Source organism: Lampetra fluviatilis, chromosome 20, assembly GCF_964198595.1.
Source record: "Lampetra fluviatilis chromosome 20, kcLamFluv1.1, whole genome shotgun sequence".
NCBI classification, from domain to species: Eukaryota; Metazoa; Chordata; class Hyperoartia; order Petromyzontiformes; family Petromyzontidae; genus Lampetra; species Lampetra fluviatilis.
Window position 1 is genome coordinate 2807334 of NC_136294.1, and position 19313 is coordinate 2826646.

The 19313-nt window shown below is 49.3% G+C and overlaps 1 protein-coding gene across 1 annotated transcript in view; it reads right to left on the minus strand.

The window, feature by feature from the left end:
- Positions 1–19313, minus strand: part of LOC144937848 (adhesion G protein-coupled receptor D2-like) — an 80738-nt gene that overhangs the window by 4821 nt on the left and 56604 nt on the right. The window contains 3 exon segments of the mRNA XM_078865366.1: positions 17556–17641; positions 18893–19139; positions 19141–19254. Of these exon segments, the coding sequence (XP_078721492.1) occupies positions 17556–17641; positions 18893–19139; positions 19141–19254 (447 nt within the window).

A 19313-nucleotide genomic window follows, 5' to 3' on the forward strand; every position in this document is an offset into this window, starting at 1 on the left:
ATCAATTCTTTATTACGTGCGTCGAACTGCGTATGTATGGATCGATATCTTCATGCATGTTGCATGTAATGGGTTCACATGATCCCCCCCCCCTCAGCCACTAGAGGCCGCTACATCGAGAACGCTCATTAAATCACTGGAGGAGTGAAATGGCATGCCCCTCATGTATACTACCCGTGTGTTTATGTTAAATAATAAATATTAGCAAACAGCCCTTTGTCTATCCACTGCTGGACGAAGGGCTCTCCTTCCCGTCTCCATCATGGGAGTCGTTTGACCATTCTTCACTACGCCGGTTGGGGAAGGGTTGGTAAAAGTTGGGTAGAGGTACAGCACCAGCTCAGATATATCTCACCGAGTCGACACTGATGTTAGCCGTGGCTGGGAGTCGAACCCAGGTCGCCGGGTTCATAGCACAGCGCGCTAACCAGTGAGCCACCACTCTTGCTCCACCTTATCACATCTCTGGATTCCTCCACTCGTAGGTGGCTGGATTTTTTTTTGGCCAGAAGCACGCCGTTTGGAAAGTTACTTGTTCGGCTAAAAATAGGCCTATCGACGACTCTCTCGCGAGGTTATAAATAAAGGGCGCGAGCAAATAAAGAATATAAGTTAATGAATGAATACATCAAACAACGATCTCACCACATGTTGTGTCTGCAAGTGGTGGGGCGTTAACTGTCAGTGGGGCGGGGGGGGGGCAATATGGAGCCTAGAATTGGAACATTTTTCCATAACTGCCCTCGGACCCCAGATTCACCCACCCAGGCAAACATTGCCTCAGTCTGTCTTCATCTCAAGGCGTTTAAACAATCATAGTTGACACTTAGAATCCCACCAAAAATCTTGTTGTCTCTCGCGTCTGAGTTTGCGCACCCTTAACTAACTCGTAAACGCGCTGCCGATGTAGATTGTCCCTTAAACAAGCATCCAAGCCGCCCAAGCTTGACATATTTAGCATTTTTAGATAACAAAAAAAACACACAAGCCTGGCTCCATAAAAAAAAGGAGTGGAACAGCCAGACTATTGTTGTGTTTTTTGGGTTCGGTATTTACCAACGCCGGCGTTTCTCGAGAGTGAGGCTCGTGCGAGCCGCGCGCGTTACCGCTGATGATGACTTCGTGTTTGGCGTCGACGTTAAAAAAAACGCAAGCGAGAGAGTTAATAGTTACAAGCGGCTCCGCAGTTTGACTTTGTAATAAATTCTTTGGCCCTATGTATTTTTGGCTGTGTAGGTCAAACAAGCGACTCAAGTTGGCTAACACGATGTAGAGCATTTATTGCATTTATCGAATTCTCGTTTTGCACCTACTGGGTCGATCGGCAGGTCACTTGCGGTACACTTATTCACAAGGCCACGTGACCAGCGTGGACCATATTTAATAGGTCCTCCTAGAGGGGTTTTTGTTGAGCTAAACCAAAGTGGAGGCCCTTCTACCAGCGGTTGCGTCAGCAAGCTATTGCAGGGCTGCGCATTTACCACCCACGCACTGAAGCTGGTTAAATGTATGTTGAACTTCTTTCGCACTGTACGTAGCTAACCATGCTAGTTGGAGGTGCGGGTGGACAACAAACTAAACACAAAAGGCAGATACACAGATGGTTTAATCTATAATAGATGGTTTAATCTATAAACGATGGTTTCATCTATAATAGATGGTTTAATCGAAGGCGACGCCTCGGTATTTTTTTATTTTCAATAAAAAATCACAACTTGGCCTGAGCAGGCCATTGCGGCCTTCATGTGGTCAGGATAATAATTTGCAGTATTATCTGCAAATACATTCGTGAGTCGGCGAATCACGAATTAACTTCAGATTCATAGTCTTTAATCCTAGAGCAATCCGACGAACTACGAAGTTATTTTTGCAGAGATTGAATGTGCTGGCTTAAAGTGGCCATGTTGGCCTCATGCGGCCAGCAATAATTTCAATCGGCCCTGTGAACGCTGAGGGCAGTAGTGCAACGTTGTCTCTTGTGCACGTCACAGTCGGCCACTCAACAGTGAACGCACACGTTGGCCTGAAACAGAGGGCCATCGCGGGCCACGTGGGCCACGTGCGGCCACGTGCGGCCAGCATTTTGTTTTTGGTGCAAAGCCAGGAGGCCCATGGCGCACACCGACGGTGTCCGCGAAACGTCTCGCTCGCACGTCTACGGACATCGCCGTCTCAAGAGGAGAGTTACCATGCTTACACTGGTCAACAAAAATTAAATTTATTTTTTCTGGCCTGGACTTTTGCAGCTGTTCTAGACTAATTTCTGGGTGCTGATTCCAAATCTGATCTCAGATTTGCTCTATCACATCTCATTTTTATGCTATCGGCATACCCCATTTTCATTAATTTTACCCGAAATTAACCCTGTCACTTATGATTGCAAGTTGTTGCGAGTCAGTGACTGCTTTAGTGTTAAAATATGGTGCTGTATTTTTAGGATAGTGTGTTTATAATATAATTTTATGTAGATATCCACATTTATTTAATATTTTTCTTCTGCAGTTTTTATTGAAAATGCAATATTTGATATCTCAAAAACCTGATGTGATCGACAAAAACTGATGCCAGATTTGAAATCAGCACCCCAAAATTACCTTAAAACCGTTGGAATACCTTATGCCAGAAAAAGTATGTTGACCAGTGTTATTAGTTATGTGCCCCCAAGCTACGGCGGGATATTCGAAACAAAGAGTGGACTGTATCCTGTAAGAGAAAGACACGTCCCGTGTAAACTCTCCCTGGGGATTGGGGGGTGGGGAGGCGGCCGATGCCCAACTGGCGGGAAAAGACAAATACATCGTGGTGCTTGTTTCGGTGTCCTGACGTAATTTTTGTTTTATTTCACCTTTACTTAACCAGGTGACAAAAAACCGTTGAGGTTAAACACCTCTTTTGCGTGGGGGACCTGGTAATAAGTCAGCAAAAATAAATCACCACACGCACACATACACACACACATACATACACACACACACATACACACACATACACACATATACACACACATACATACCACACACTCTGATACACAACATGAAACACGTGCCTGGCTCACGCAGACACACAGATACAACACGAACACAAGACACACCGATACGCAACATGAAACACGTGCCTCACTCGTGCTCCGTTGACTGCAGGCGTGGGACACGTGGTGTAAGTCCGTTTATGTTCGCCTCAGCCAGGATGAGAACGCTAGAGGCCAGGATGAGTCTCGTGCACAACGGCGACTTGCGGCATTAGCCTGCCAGTAGGGGGCGATGATCGCCGCCGTGTGTGCGATCCTAATTGAGTCACGTGCCAATCTCTCTAAGACTGACAAATTTGGACCGCGACGCTAGCACACACAGTGGCCTATGACGTCGGGGGATCTTTAAACTCCACCGTGAAGGAGACATTTCGTCGTATTGTCGCGAAGGCTCTTCGAGCCCGCAGTTGTTTCATCAGCAGGGCGGCCGCTGGGTTCGAACCGTGACCCGTCTTCAACAAGCGGCGAACGCGCTACCGCTGGGCCACGTTACTAAGGTCACGTATCGTGACCTTAGTAACCTGGCGCGGGGGAGCGGGGTGGAGGGGATGACGCATGGGCTGGTGGGAAGGAGGGGGGCAGGAACCAGTGGTCTTGATTGGGAGGCCACTCTACCAAAAATGTTGAGGACCACTGGGCTCATGATAGGCCCATTGAAGGTGTGGGAGGCCTGCAGCAATATGCCAAATGAAGCCCCCTTTGAGGCCCCCTTGGCTGTTAATGAGGCCCTCTTCACTACCCGTGGCCCCCATACCCTCCTGTGTACCCCCCCCCCTAGAACTATAAACTAGACATAAACTTGTTTTAAACCAGGTAAGGCCCACTGAGCTATGTAACTCTTTTTCAGAAGCAACCTGGCCACAAATGATGGCTCAACGAAGTGACTTATCACGTGGAAACGTATAGCAAGCCAAATACTCTAAAACGGCGTGATGTTGATTCTCAATGTGAAGGGGGAAAAAAAACCCGGAGGGACCCGGAGATACATCCATGGAGTGAGAGACACAAAAAACTCCAAATATACAACAGGCGTCAGGGTCGGGATTGAAACCGACGACCTCCTGCATACGAGGCGAAGGATTTAACATCTCGCCACCGACGCAGAGCAGAGCTCATGCATGGGGCCATTTGCACAGTGCGCAATCTGTGGTCCAATAGCGCAGCGAATGGAATGCCGAAAATTCGTGACGGCAGCTGGGGGGGGGCAGGGTGGGATGGTGGCAGGGGGGGGGGGGCTTTAAAGGGACGTTGAGCCGTCACGATATCGGGACAACGAACAAAGTCTGAAATAAGGTGGCTGTTTGTACAGCAGGTTACATGCATGTCGGCATGCTTGTGTAGAGAAAGATCCCCCCTCCTCCCCCACCATATACCCATAGACCGCTGGGGCGAGTGCTGTTAGCCGACACTATTATGGACACATTATTTGACGATACCGCGTGGCCAATGGTGCACAAGCGCATAGAACATCAAGCTCAGAGCATTTGTGTCAATACCACTGGACATCGTATGCTATGCAGAAGGGCCATTAGCCCCAAATGTCCCCTATTGTCAATATCTTTTTTTGGCGTTTAAGGCCACGGCTTTATTGACGAACGCGATGATTTTGTTTTTTTCTGCTCGGGACGGCACGGCGTACGAAGTGGCAGTGTGGCCAGCACCGCGCTTGGCTCGCCGGTGCCTGGCCCAGTGCTGCACGCTCTGCGAGCCCTATGGATGCGTGCGGGGAGCCTGCCGATCTTGATTCCCTTTAACCGCATTGCAAAGTTCCGAGGAAAAATGCGTTAGAAGGAAATGTCAATGTTCACGAATTGGTGTGGTTGATTTTGCAAGGCGGGTGGTACGCCGATAAAAAGTTTGAAAAGCGGCAGCTTACCGCGTAAATCCGCAGGGTCGCAAAGTACGATGCTGATGTTTGCAACAAGGTAGTCTTTTAAGGCTGAGTCAACCTAGGGGTAGCCCAGAACGATTTATAATACCAACGCACGAACCGCTAATCCACGGACGCGTTCACGCGCGTTTCATTTTGAAACGTCTCCCTCGCAAAGTGAAACTCGTTATCGCGACGAGTGTCCACCTGGTCAGACGTGAAGTCGAATTTTGCATCTCGATTGAGGATGTTGTGAGCTTTAGCAGTGGCGGTTGCTGCTGCTGCAGTAGCAGCAGCAAGATCAGCAGCCGTGTGCGCTTGTGAACAACACTCGGGGAGTGAATGCAAATCACCGGACAAAATGAAGAACACTGCGGTCAATAGACCTTCAACCGTACAACGCGGAAACGTTGACGATCACTCTTCTTCTTTTCCGAGCACTCAACGATTGCCTACTTCTTGAATTTATTCTGTTTCACTGCTGCAAAATAACTATCGCGGCCAGCGTCCAAAAATACGAATGCTAGTCACGGCTGGTTTTTTTGTGTTTTTGCGGGAACCTGCGAGAAAATATGAATTTAAATCGCGTGTGGATGACAACTTGATTTCATACATATAATTGTTTTGACATATCACCGACGCGGTATCTGGTTGAACCGCGTGCTGTTCGGGACGATGCCCGGGCTGCACGACGCTTCGCGTATCGCGAAACGTCGAACAGCTCGCGGTACAAGCCGGCAGCGCACCAGAGAGCGATGCACCAAATTCGTTTTTCCATAGAACTACTGCGCATGGGGGTGGGTCAGGAGGTTAAATAGCCCCGACGTTCGAATCGAACGTTCAGTGCAATACTTGGATGATCTCTATTTAAAGCTTTCGTGACTGCAGGGATTCATCTTCTTGGTTCTTTCGGTAAAGTCACGTAGAAGGGAAGTAATTAAATAATAAAATAAAAATAATGAAAAGCTTTTCATTCAGACGCTGTCTCCTCGACAGACCTGGTCTTCACCTGAGGACGGCTGCTTGCGTTGTGGCCGAAACGTCGTGAGAATTATTGTATTATGTTTTATTTGTATTATTTAATTACTTCCCTTCTACGTGACTTTACCGAAAGAACCAAGAAGTTGGATGATGTCGTCAAGGAGCATCAAGCATCACGCGAACTCCGGCCGCCTTCCTCGCAGCGGACAAAGACGACGGTCACCGCACCACGTGGCGCTTTCAGACGCGCTTCCGTGCGGCCGTCTGGAACGCTCTTCCTCCCGATATTCGGAAGCCGGAGGGAGCTGTGCATTTTTGAATCATCATCTAGATTGAAAACTAATTTCTTTAGAACTGCTTTTTGTCTTTAGTTTGATGTCATTTCCCCCACACCTCCGACGAGCACGGTCGGCTAGGTACCGGTGCGAAAGAAGTTCAACGTGCACACACACGCACACAACCGTTATAACCCCACGCAGTCGCCAGATTCTCTTCCGTCTCGCGTCGCCGCGGAGCTCGCGTCGGGGCGAGGAATAGGACGTCGCCCCTCCCCCACCGGCGAGCGCACGGCACCGCATCCAGTTACCTTTCTTTGCACGCAGACGTGAAACTTGTCACGCGTGCGCGTCTGCAAACAAAGTACAAAAGCGTCCCCGTTCCGCACACGCGTGTTGGGTGAAAACGAGAGCCGCGCTGTGCGTGTGGCCTGGTTTTTGCTTTCGTATGTCTAAGGCTCGAGTAGCTGGCCAGAGGTTGTTTTCTGAGTGTGTGTGTTTTTGTGTTGATGTGCGACACCCGTCTGCGCGTAGCGTTGTTGTGCGGGTTGGTAAGGGCCCCCTGGTGTAAGGAGTGAAATGGGGCCAAACTATTGTCCGATTCACGACCCCTCCGCGCCCCCCCCCCCACTGCACCCCCACCTCCTCGTCCCCTTCGAGGTAGCCCGGTGCCCTGGGCCACGTGTCCCTGTTGGCACCGGCGCAATTGCACCGCCTACACACGCGACATCCGGCGCAACTTATAAACGTGCGTTTAGAGTATGTGGCTGCTGCTGCTGCTATACATTTGCACACGACGATAAGCCATTTCGTTGAGCTATCATTTGTGGCCAGGTCGCTTCTGAGAATGACAATTATTCCACGTGACTTTCCAAAGCCCTGCCTCGCAATTACACTCCGCACCCTACTTCGCCTCCCGTTGGCTGGAAGCCCGTTTGCCCACGAGCCTTTCCCCGTTCAGCCGTTGCCGTCGAACGAAAAGACAAAAAAGACAACAACAAAAAAACCCACGCACGCCCTGTACACAAAGTCCATTTGCCACGTGGAGCGACGGTGGCAGTTTAGCGACGATGCATTACACGCAGCGGTTAAGAGCGATACCTCGCAAATACGACGCACATGCATCGTACCGCGTGGGCAATAATACGGCACACGTGATCCTTACAGCCCACTAGAGGTGCCCAGATTCCACGCGTGCGCACACGTGCAGGCCAATTTGTCAATCCGCCGCTAGATGAGAGAGCCCCCCCCCCAACGCCTTGCAGGCACTGAGGGTTTGTTTGACCACACTTCACCACGCTGGTCAGCGCCGGTTGGTGAAGGCGAGGTGAGTACAGAAGAACAATGGATTGTGCTGCCCTGACCTATCTTGCCCACAGTGCCGACTGCACCTGTCTTACGCGTGGTGGTCGGCCATCCAGGCTCTATCCAGGCTAAAGCCTGCTTAGCTTCCGAGGGCTAAAGAGGGATCCGGCGGGTTCCAGGTGATTTGGTGATAGGCACGCACATTCAATGCAGTACAATACGACACAACAAACACAGTCAATGCATAGGCATATTCAGTCGAAACAATACAACGCATTCAATACCTCGGCACATTCATGACAACATATACAACACATCGAATACACAGGCACATTTCATATATAGGCACATTCAATACAACACACTGAATACATAGGCACATTGAATACAAAGGTACATTCAACACGTAACAAAACATTGAATACACAGGCACATTTCATATATAGGCACATTCCATACATTGAATACGTAGGAACATTCAATGCATACACACATTGAACACAACACAATCAGTGCAACACCATCTGCATTTACGTAGCATCAACATGCAAACAACATCTCGAGACGCTGCAAAATGTGGTGGTGACACTTGCATCATCATTGGGAAGATTGTGTATCCAAATTATATGTTTTTGAGAAGCTGGTACCGGATATGAAAACAAACATCTGTATGAACACGACTGAACATGTTATTCTTACAGCTCAAGAAGCAGCAAGCGGGCGATGGCGCGAAGCAGACTGAAGCCACAGCAATAGCAACAAAAAAACCCATGGAATCTTGATCCGAATCCTCGCCGTGGAATGTGAACAATCATTAAAGTGCAGGTGTGGGGGCGGAAGGTGAGTGGGAGGGGGGCGATTTCAGCGACCATCCGTGGTGCTGAGAAAGCTCTCCGACAGGATCGTCCATGGGGGGGGGGGGGGTACGGGGGCCCGGGGCAACCCCCCCACTGTGTGGGCCCCTCCAAGGCCTTCTAAACTAAACCGGAAGTATCTGGCACTGTGACGTCGAAGCGCCGCCCCATACCCCCACCACCCCCCAAAGCGCGGGGCCCAGGACGGTCGCCCCCAATTAGTCGTGTACCCGAGGGTACGGCCCTGCTTTTGGCAGAGTTAGATTTTGAGCGATTTGTAGTTTGTGCACGGGGGGGAGGGGGGGTCGGGGGGGGGGGGGTGTTACCTGTCGCTTTGTAAGATGTAAGCTGCACAGCCTAAGAAGCAAAAAAATAAAAGAAAAAGAAACAAAAAAAGGAGAAAAATAATTAATTACAGCGGATGGAGGAAGCGGCGTGCAAACACACAAACAGACAGACACACACACATACACAGACACACACACACACAGACACACACACAGACACACACAGACACACACACATACACAGACACACACACAGAGACACACACAGACACACACACACAAATGATCGTAAACAATGAGGGCAAATTAGAAACGCGACAGACATCTGCGCAGCAAAACAATGGGCCAGCAATGCGGGGATATGAACACCGCTGTACGCACGTGGGCATGCTGTCTGTACGTGGGCATGCTGTGTGTACGTGGGGGTGCTGTGTGTACGTGGGCATGCTGTGTGTATGTGGGCACGCTGTGTGTACGTGGGCATGCTGTGTGTACGTGGGCATGCTGTGTGTACGTGGGCATGCTGTGTGTACGTGGGGGTGCTGTGTGTATGTGGGGATGCTGTGTGTACGTGGGCATGCTGTGTGTACGTGGGGGTGCTGTGTGTATGTGGGGGTGCTGTGTGTACGTGGGCATGCTGCCCTGTCGGCGCAATGGATAGCACCGTTGGATCTGCAACCCAGGGGCCCACGGTTCGATATCACGTGTTTTTTTTTTCAAGCGTTCCAACTGAGCAGTGTCGTATATGCGGGTACGCCAACAGTCGATCGGGCAGGTCAAACTCATGGGTACTCCCACCTATCGTGCAAGATATCTGGCCAGGGTGGAAGAGTAGGCCAAAAACCCCCTCTCTGGAGGAGGAAGTTTCTTTCGAGCTGCCTCTTCTCTCGAGAAGGCGTTTCTGCCAGAAAATAGGTGAGCAAGAAAACTGCAGGGCTGCACCTTTGCCTTTTTTCTGTTGTCGTTACACCACCTATATACATGGCGCGTCATCTCTTATCACGGACGGAGACGTGTGGGTGGCGGCCCACGTGTGCGCGTGTGTGGTTTCTTTTTTTTCCAGGGATTAGCAGCCTGTCCCACGGACCCGCTGGCTTTGCCGGCCCCATCGCTAATGAAGGGATTGGTGCGGCAGCGCGTACGGCGGCTACCCCCGTTGGGGGGGGGGCGGGGTGGAGCGGTGGATCGGTCACACGGCGGCTACGACCGCGAACCTCGCATCTGGCGCGGAGCTTTCGCCCGTGGGGTGCAAAGTGCGTGGATGGCGGACGCGCGAGATGGGTGCAGGAACGTGGCGCGGCCACAGCAAACAAACGACACACCGAGAGACACACACACACAACACGCACACAACTGCCAATGGTCACGTGGTACATGCCACGCAGGTAAATGGGTGGGTTTTTGTTTTCGCCACTGCGCTGAGTAATTTGGATAATGAAACTCTCACGGGCAAGTGATACGAAAGGTTTACGCGCTCCGGGATGAGGTTTTTACGCGAGATTATTTTCACATTTTTTGGGACTAAATTTTTTTTGCCACTTTGTTTATGCGCCAAATGCCATTATTTTAAATGTGAAAAGTTTTATTTTCAACATGCAGGAAAAACACAAAAGTGATGTCACAGCACATTTTTGGATCGTTCAAAAATGTCTATCGTGGTTCAAAATGTACGGATTTTTTTGAATCATTCAAAAAAAAAAAGAATCTGTACTATGCAGTCATTGGATGCCTTGCAAACGTTCGTGGTTCCAACCCAGCGGCCACCCTGGTTAATACTGTGGGTGTATTAACCACGCTGTCAGGGCGAACGTTGTAAACATCCTAGCGATGTCATTTCAAAAAGGATGCCACAGATTCCGCCCCAAATGTTGCACGTTTGACGATTTTGCGTACTCACAAATCACTTAATTGGGCAAAAATCACACAGCAACAACGTACCCGCCATGCTAGCAAACTCCACTCGTCTGTGCAACAGGGCGTCTCGAGCTGCCACCTTTGGTTCAACAAATGAACTCGATAGCCGTGACAGCCTCGAGCTAGCAGAAGGGCACGTAAACCAAACGGCACTTTTTGGTTTTCTCCTAGCCGTGGGCTTCTGCAAACGCAGTTCTTCCGTCCCTCGCGATGGGGTGGCGGCAGTCGAAGGGAAGCATCGGGGTAACTGGGGGTGGGGGGCATTAGGGTGAGGGGCAGTGGCGGGGGTAGATTTCCCTTGGGGGTTGAGGAGGGCAGCTGTCTCACCTTCTCCCATGGCACTACGCGGGACATGCCCCCCCCCCTCCCCACGCCGCCACCTCCTGCCCTGCGTGGCTGCCTCCAAGTTTACTAACATTGTTAAGAATACAGAAGCTCGCGACGCTAACCAGAAGCAGCACACGGACGAACTGGAGTTGGCTGATGACGGACGGCCGGCAGGCGTGCGTCTAAGTATTTCTGTCCCACGCAAGCAAAAACAAAACAGAGAGGCCATGAAGGAGCTATACCCCTTGCGCAAATCTCAATGGATGTCGAGCGAGAGACAACACTACGATGGGAATCTTCCGCGGGTTTAGAAACGCGTGCCACGCTTACCCCCCCCACCCACCCCGTGCCTTTGGTGGCATTTCCCCCTGCAAGTGTTGTGCCGCGTGTGCGTACGTGCACAGCCTCGTTTTGTCAATCCACTGCTTGGATGGAAGGGCTCCTTCCCGCAGCATGTGGTCGGTTTTAACAGTCGATTCCCTTTTCAACACTGCGGTGAATGATAGCGGCCTCTAGTGGCTGAAACGATCCCGTTTGTCAATCAACGACTGGACGAGGTCGTCCTCACACCTGGCGGCTCTTGGGGGTTGTTTGGCCGTACACGACCATGCTGCTCAGCAAGGGCTGGTCAAGGCATGAAGCCGCACTGTCCTCTGCTGGCCACAAGGTAGCCCCCATAGCCTATAACAACCTGTTGTATGCATGGCGGTCAGCCGTCTAAGCACAATCCATTATAGAGGGGCTCTCTAGAACTCCTTCTAGTGGTGGCCCTTCTGCCAGCAGTCGCAGTAAGCAAGCAGTTGCAGAACTGCACCTTTGCCTTTAACTTTTACATGACAATAACAACAATGGCTATTGTAAAAGTGATGGAAAAATCGGCCATTGCTCAGTGGCCAATGCTTAGTGACCGTGGACAGGTGGTGCTTCCCAGTCGATTTTAACTGGAATGAGAAACAGCAGAGAGACTCTGCTGTCTCTCTGCTGTCTCTCAATGCTGCTCAACGGACCAACAAAAATATCGTTGATTGCCATTCCGAAGAAAAGTAAAACAAAATAGCAAAACTTCCCACTTTCAATATTTTTAACGAGCCTCCGTAAAACGGAACGCAGCGAAAAACAAAAAACGCCACGTGCTGAAACAAAAATGGCCGCCCTCTGCTCACCTATAAACAAAAGCCACCAGCTCATTGTCGCTGTTTTAGCAGAGCTCCCGCTGGCAATGTTGGTAGGACACGTGGTGTGCACAAGCACTATGTTATCTCGCTTTCTTGAGTTTTGTTTGGGCTTGGGTGAAACCCGTGAAAGATTGAACGGCAAACAGAGATCGAGACTCGTTAACCACAGACAGACAAGCAAGCCATTAAAGGCTCAGAGCCAGCTGATGCCATAATAAATCCATTTTACATTATTGTGGGCCGAGTTTATTAGGGCCGTCTGATGCAGGGTTGACTCAGAATCCATGTCAAGGATGTTTGCTCCCGAGTTAAACGTTGCTGCAGGGGCAGCTTCGCTCAGACGCTCGTGCCCACCATTTGTGCTCCCTGCAGAACCATGGGTAGATGTATCCATCAATGACATCAGACGAGTGAGCAGGCACAGGCCGCTAGAAGGGATGACAGACGATGGTCAAGAATAATAACGGAGTGGCGGTCGAGCAGTGGGAAGCTTCCAAGAGGAAGTCTATTGAAGAGATGGAGCGATGAATTCAGTTCGTGTGCAGGTGCTGGGCGGATTGTTGCATCAAAGGAATGGTGAGAGGTGGTGGTGGTGGCCTGGGGAGGCCTTCATCCAGCAGTGGATTAACCATGGGTGATGATGATTATAATATACAGTGCTTTGTCAATCAACGCCTGGATGTTTCTATTCAAGAACCTTCATACTGCCAAAGTGCAGACTGAAAACGTTACTCTTTTGTGTATACAACTAACATTTCTCCACTCATGAACCTCAAACTATATTTGTGTGCTGTGTCGGTCATCAGCTGTTTGTTTAAACACATGTCACCATGCAGGTCAGCAAGGGTTGGTGATAAGTGGAGGGGGCACAGGAATTGTTCCGATATCACTCGCTGCTGATTTATCCGTGGCCGGGAATTGGACTCGGGCCGCCGGGATGAGAACCTTTCAGAATCAGAATTGTATTAATCCTGGAGAAATTCGATGAGCTAATAAGCTCTTTTTCACAGATGGCCAGTAGTCACAGATGTCCAATAGCGCGGATTATGGTGCGGTGCATGAACGACAGCCCCGTCGCTTGAAAATGTTCTTAAATTTGTCACCCGCGAAATATTTTTAAACCGTACATTTATGCGGGCAGATTCTGTTTTTGTGTGGAAGAATTTGAGGCCCGAAAATGTTGTGAGGAATTTTGTTATCCATACATTTTGTGAAATACGCTAAAACACGTTACCTAAGTCACAAGCGGTCGATTTCATTTAAGGTCAGGCTCATAGGCGATGCATTTATCTACAAGGTTCATGGGCTGCAAACGATAACGCGTTATTCCGCGCTTGTTTTTATGTCCCAAGCTGTTATGCAGCAATGTGTGTTGCGGTGGAAGAAAAATAGGTTAGCCTTGGCTGATGCAAATTATTTTATGAACCAGCAATGTGCAACCACAAAATTTCAAAAACTGCAATTCATGGCCTATAAATTGCTAAGCAAAAAAAAGAATTGACCGACAATTTCCCTTTGAAAGCTGTTCACTTAATTATTCGAAAAACTAATGAAGGTTAAATAACGAAAGCGAGATAGAATACGTGGATTCTGAAATAGCCCAAAGAGCTCAACTGACCGCATGTGAAAGACAGTGCTGAGACATTACAAAGCTGACCCTACATCCTGTCTAGATTTGAAGCTTTCGCCACTGCAAGGATTCATACTCTTAGTTTTTTTTCGGTAAAGTCACGTAGGTAAAAAAAATTATTATGATAATATAATAATGAATGAAAATAACTAAATTAAATCACGACGTTTCGGAGGCAACACAAGCTTCCTTCATCGGGTGTGAAAAAGGCACAGCAAAATAACTGGTCTGTCGTCTGGACAGACCTGTTCTTCACCTGAGGACGGCTGCTTGCGTTGTAGCCGAAACGTCGTGAGAATTATTTTATTATGTTTTATTTTATTATTTTATTATTTCCATTCTACGTGACTTTACCGAAAGAACCAAGAAGATGTAGTGAGAGTTATTTTTGATGGGACATTTATTGGCTCCTCCCCCTCCTCTTACCCTATATAACAAATGTCCCATCACAAATAACTCCCACTACAGTTATTTTGCCGTGCCTTTTTTACACCTGATGAAGGAAGCGTGTGTTGCCTCCGAAACGTCGTGATTTAATTTAGTTATTTTCATCTATTATTATTATTTTATCATTATTTTTTTCCTACATGACTTTACCGAAAAAAACCCCTAAGAGTATGAATCCAGTCTTCTAGGTTCTTTCGGTAAAGTCACGTAGAAGGGAAGTAATAAAATAATAAAAATAAAACATTATTATTTTATTACTTCCCTTCTACGTGACTTTACCGAAAGAACCAAGAAGATGAATCCCTGCAGTCACGAAAGCTTTAAATCGAAGTATGAATCCAGTCTCTTCGTCGAGCTATCATTTGTGATAGCCAGGTCGCGTCTGAAAAAGAGATATATACACGTGGTAGAATAAAAAAAAAGTTTAGTTTAGTCTCGGTTAACAGCATCGGGATTAACCAAACGTCATGCGGCCAGGTTGATCGATGATGCAGCACTCGCTAATTCACTCCTGTCGCTCGCTCGCCAGCGGTCAGTCACCTTCTCGTCACTCATACTCTCGCTTCACTCACTCACTCATTCCTCCACCCATCTTATCCACACAACCACCACCGCCGCACCGCAGGCCACAACGCTTTTCCTTCTGTTCCTTCCCTCGCACTGCTGCCCTTTGGAATGCCCTCCCATCATCGTTGTCTCTTTCCTCGAGCTCATAACATCGCAAAATTCAGGAAACGGGTTCACTCTCATCTATTACGTCGTTGATGGTGCTGTTCGCTGCTGGCCCCTTAATGTTTTGGGCCTTTGGGCCCTGCGCTCAGCAACCGGGGTTCGAGGTCAAAACCAACGCACCTGCAATCTCATCTGAACTCCAAGCAAGTCATGCCAAATGGAAGCTAAGCAGGTTTGAGTCGGGTCAGTCCTTGGATGGGGGTGGCCAGGGCTTGCCCCGGGCTTTGCCAGGTGTTGTAGGCATGGGGTTACGAGGTGCGGCCAGGAGATGGTGTGCGTGAGCAATGCCCCATCGTGCACCTGGTGGGTCCTCTCAGGTTTCTCCGGCCTCCTCCCACGTGAAAGCCAAATTCTCATTCACGGAGTTGAGCACAAGTCAAGAGTCGAAAGCCTCCTAGTAAGGAGGCTTGACACTCAGAAAGACTTTCTTGGGTAAATTAGTGGCGCATTATAATTATGATCACTCTTGGAACCTCATTTGGCAGTAAAAAATATGATAATTGTTTTTTTACCCTTTTATCTGGCAACAAAACTGACGCCTTTTTTTTACAAGGAGTCATGTTTGCATAGACCACAATACCTGCAGTCATAATGCAAACAAAAAACATAACTCTGATAATATATGCACTGTCCTTGAAGTTGATTGGTCCACACCCGAGACAGCTTTCCTTAGAGCCTAGTCTCACATGGTGTTGGACCAGATGACGCCAAAAGGCCTTTTTTTGGCGTTATGACTGCAGGTATTGTGGTCTATGCAAACATGACTCCTTGTAAAAAAAAAAAGAGGTGTCAGTTTTGTTGCCAGATAAAAGAGTAAAAAACAATCATCATGATCACTCTTATTAAATTAAATGGTCGCAGGGTGGGTGCCGTGCTAATGCTTGTTCCTCAAAGCAAGAAGAACCTGGGTTCGATGTCCTTCCCCCTGTTCTGCATGGGTTTGTTCTGTGTCATTTAGTTCTCTCCCATAGCTAAATAGAACTGGCATTGGCCACACATCCCAATGTTGAAATGTTACCTGCAAATATGACCTACTCAATTACACAGCAGCGACATCGGCCCCTCTACTGCAAACACATCACAGGATCCCCCCAGCAAAGAGTATGGAGACTCAATAAGGCTTTCTTGGCTAAACAAGTGGGGAGATATAAACCAAAATTATAATTTTATTGGATCAACCTAGCGGTTTGGTAAATAAATACAAATGCATACCGTGGGTTTTATGGTAACAGAGTAACGTATGCGAATTTCGCATGTAATCACACACCGGTTGATTGCTTAAAGTAACTTCTTATGCTCATGATACGTGCATACAGCGTGGAGTGTGCATGTTCATATTATTTATGAGCTATGCAAAACAGGGCAGACGACTAACGTGCATATTCGTAAAGTTGCGTTGAGGCTCATGGAGCGAGCACAACTTTGAAGACGAGATGGAAAGAATGAAAAAGACTACAAACTAGACGGTAGAAAAAAAGAAATGAAAGTAATGGATTAAAAATAATAATCTTAAAGTCTGCCTGTGGGGAGCAGGGTGATCTGATCCATGCCTAGTGTGGATGTTGAGTTTCAATCCACTGACGTGCATTGCATGTGCGTAGTCATTAAACACAGCAGGCTGGAACCAACTCCAGTTGACAAGGGTTGGCCTGATTTCCCCCAACATTCGAGTTGAAGGGCAAATTGGGGTGGGTAAAAAAAACGTGACCATTATATAATATCTCTAGTTGCTCGCGTGGTCATGTGAGATGGGCACGGCTTTCCCAGAAACACTTCTGAGATAAGACTTGTCTGGAAATTATCGCGAGTTAAAAGCCACGACCGGGTTTTCTGCCATTTTTTTTTTCACGCCACCGCCGATTTAGGCACGGCTGGCTACGTACGGTGCGAAAGAAGTTCAGCTCACATGCATACGTAGATCTGGTGATGTCAATTGTTAGGCCAGTCCCTGAAACGACACCGGCCCATGGGAAATTTGAGCTGGGGCCAGAATTCACGTCTGACTCTTGTTGACAAAATATAAAAAAAAATAATGCGTAAATGTGCCACTGGGACGGCAGCTCAAGCTCAGACTCGGGTCACGTGGCTCATGGAGACCGCGTATTATTGTTATTTGCGTCGAGGATTTTTTTAGATCCACTGCTGGATGAGTGCCCTCCACCCACGCCGAATAAGTTTCACCTGGAAAATCCCTTGAGGTGGAAAATCTCATTTTCAACAATGTCCAAGGTGTCAATTGACGCACACATAGCAGGCACGTAATGACACGTATATAAATATTGCGTGGGGGTTATTTTACCATACTTCACCACTCTCGTCGTTGGGGGTTGATGGACGTGAATAGCGCAAATGTGGGAGCATAGATGTGCAGTACAATACCTACGCTGTGGCCAGCAGTGAGCTCTCTATGCTCTCCACAGCATGGGTACGAGTTATCAGTGGTGATGAGCGATCGTTAGCACGAATCGTGTTAATTATTTCATTCTTCACCTGAGGACGGCTGCTTGCGTTGTGGCCGAAACGTCGTGAGAATTATTTTATTATGTTTTATTTGTATTATTTTATTACTTTCCTTCTACGTGACTTTACCGAAAGAACCAAGCAGATGAATCCCTGCTGTCACGAAAGCTTTAAATCGAAATTATTTCATTGTTTAAAAAAAAACAGCTCTTACGAATCGAGTTGTAATAGTGTTTCGGGCTCTGTGTGTGTGTGTGCGGTGGCACGCACCTGTTGTGAAGTGTCGTGGCTGGGGGGGCTGTAGGCGGAGGCTCCGCCGGTCCCCGTGGGCCCCAGGCTGAGCGTTGACACCTGTCCTGAAAATGAAACACGCATTGGCGCTTTCAGTCTTAGCGGAGAGACATGGGAGAGACAGAGGAGAGACAAAGGGAGACAGAGGAGAGACAAAGAGAGAGAGGAGAGAGAGAATGAGAGAGGAAAGACAGAGAGAAAGAGACAGATGACAGACAGAGAGAGACACAAAGAGAGAGGAGAGACAGAGAAAGAGAGACACAGATGACAGAGAGAGACAGAGGAGAGAAAGAGAGACACAGATGACAGAGGAGAGACAGAAGATAGACAGAGAGAGAGAGGGGAGACACACGGACAGTTCCACCACACTTCGGACACTACTTTTGCGGACGCTTTAAGGATGTGAGTAATCGTACGCAGTCAAGAGTGATTTCCTGCTCGAATGACTATTTGCGGCGAAGATCATCTCCAGCTCACAGCCCTGAGACGAGTGGTGGGAATTTCACATTTCCTATCGTGGGGTCGAGGATATCCATGGAACAACCGCTGGCGACTTCAGCCAAAAAGTGGTACTCATTTTATTGAATCCAGCGGAATGATGGGCTGCGTCAACCCCTCACCAAGATTTGAACTCGCAACCTTGCGATTGCGAGCCGCTCGCTCTGCCCTCGAGCTTGCGTTGAGAAATATGTGTGATACAGGACAGAATTGAATCTCGTGGCAGATTAACATCGAATTCATGATCGATCGGGACTGCCCATTTCATTTGTACAGAGTCTTTTCCAGTCAGCTGGAGCTGGTGAGCTGTCGGCAGCAGGATTATTTCACGCAATTTAATCTTCGCTGCATAAGCACCGGTCACTGAACGAATCAACAACAGAGAGACAAGTTGCGCGGGAGAACGCCTCTTCCGCGCTCCGTTCTTATCTTCGAAAACTTCCGAGTGCGTAAAAGCAGAATGTCTGCCCCTTCTCAGATGTGCGCTGAGCACATGATGGAAACGAACTCCGCACTCGCGTAGACTGTCCTGAAATAACAATTGGTTCACACAGACACCCACAGATGAGGATTTACGAATGAGCACGCGCAAGGCACTTGCTCGAATGCCTCAGAAAGCCACGGCACCTCGCATCGAATCAACCCCGCTGCAGTCTAGCCAAGGGGCCCCCTTAAGCGGCAGCTGCCTCTGTGCGGCACGAGGTATTACGCCGCGGCGCCGGCTTGCGAAGCGTTCATTGGTGGGGGGGGGGGGCGTGGTGGGGGTGGTGGGCGAGGAGGGGAGCGGTCACCGTTACCCACGCGGCCGCGCCACTCACGCTCCATGACGGGGTTCTCGTAGTGGTGGCGGCGCCGGGGGCTGTCCTCGCACGCGAAGCCCCCGCGTGGGTCCAGCGCCACGTGCTCCGACAGCCGCCGGATCGACGACGGCGGTGCCAACGGCGGCGTCGGCCACCGCTGCTCCTGCTGCTGCTGCTGCGCCGGCAGCGGCGGCGGTGGCGGTCGCGGGGAGGCGGCGGGGGGGAGAGGAGCCGCGGGCGGCCGCTCCGAACCCGCAGGGGGGGGGCAGCTCAGGGCTGCGGGCCGAAGGCCTCGCGGCGCCGTCGCCGTCCGGGCCGGGCGCCGTGGTGGGGCGCGAGCTCGTGAGCGAGCTGGAGGGACGTGAGCTGGCCGCGCAGTTCTGGAAAGCGATTCGATTCGTTCATTAGAATTTTGGTTTCGATGGCGTCCACCGGCGTG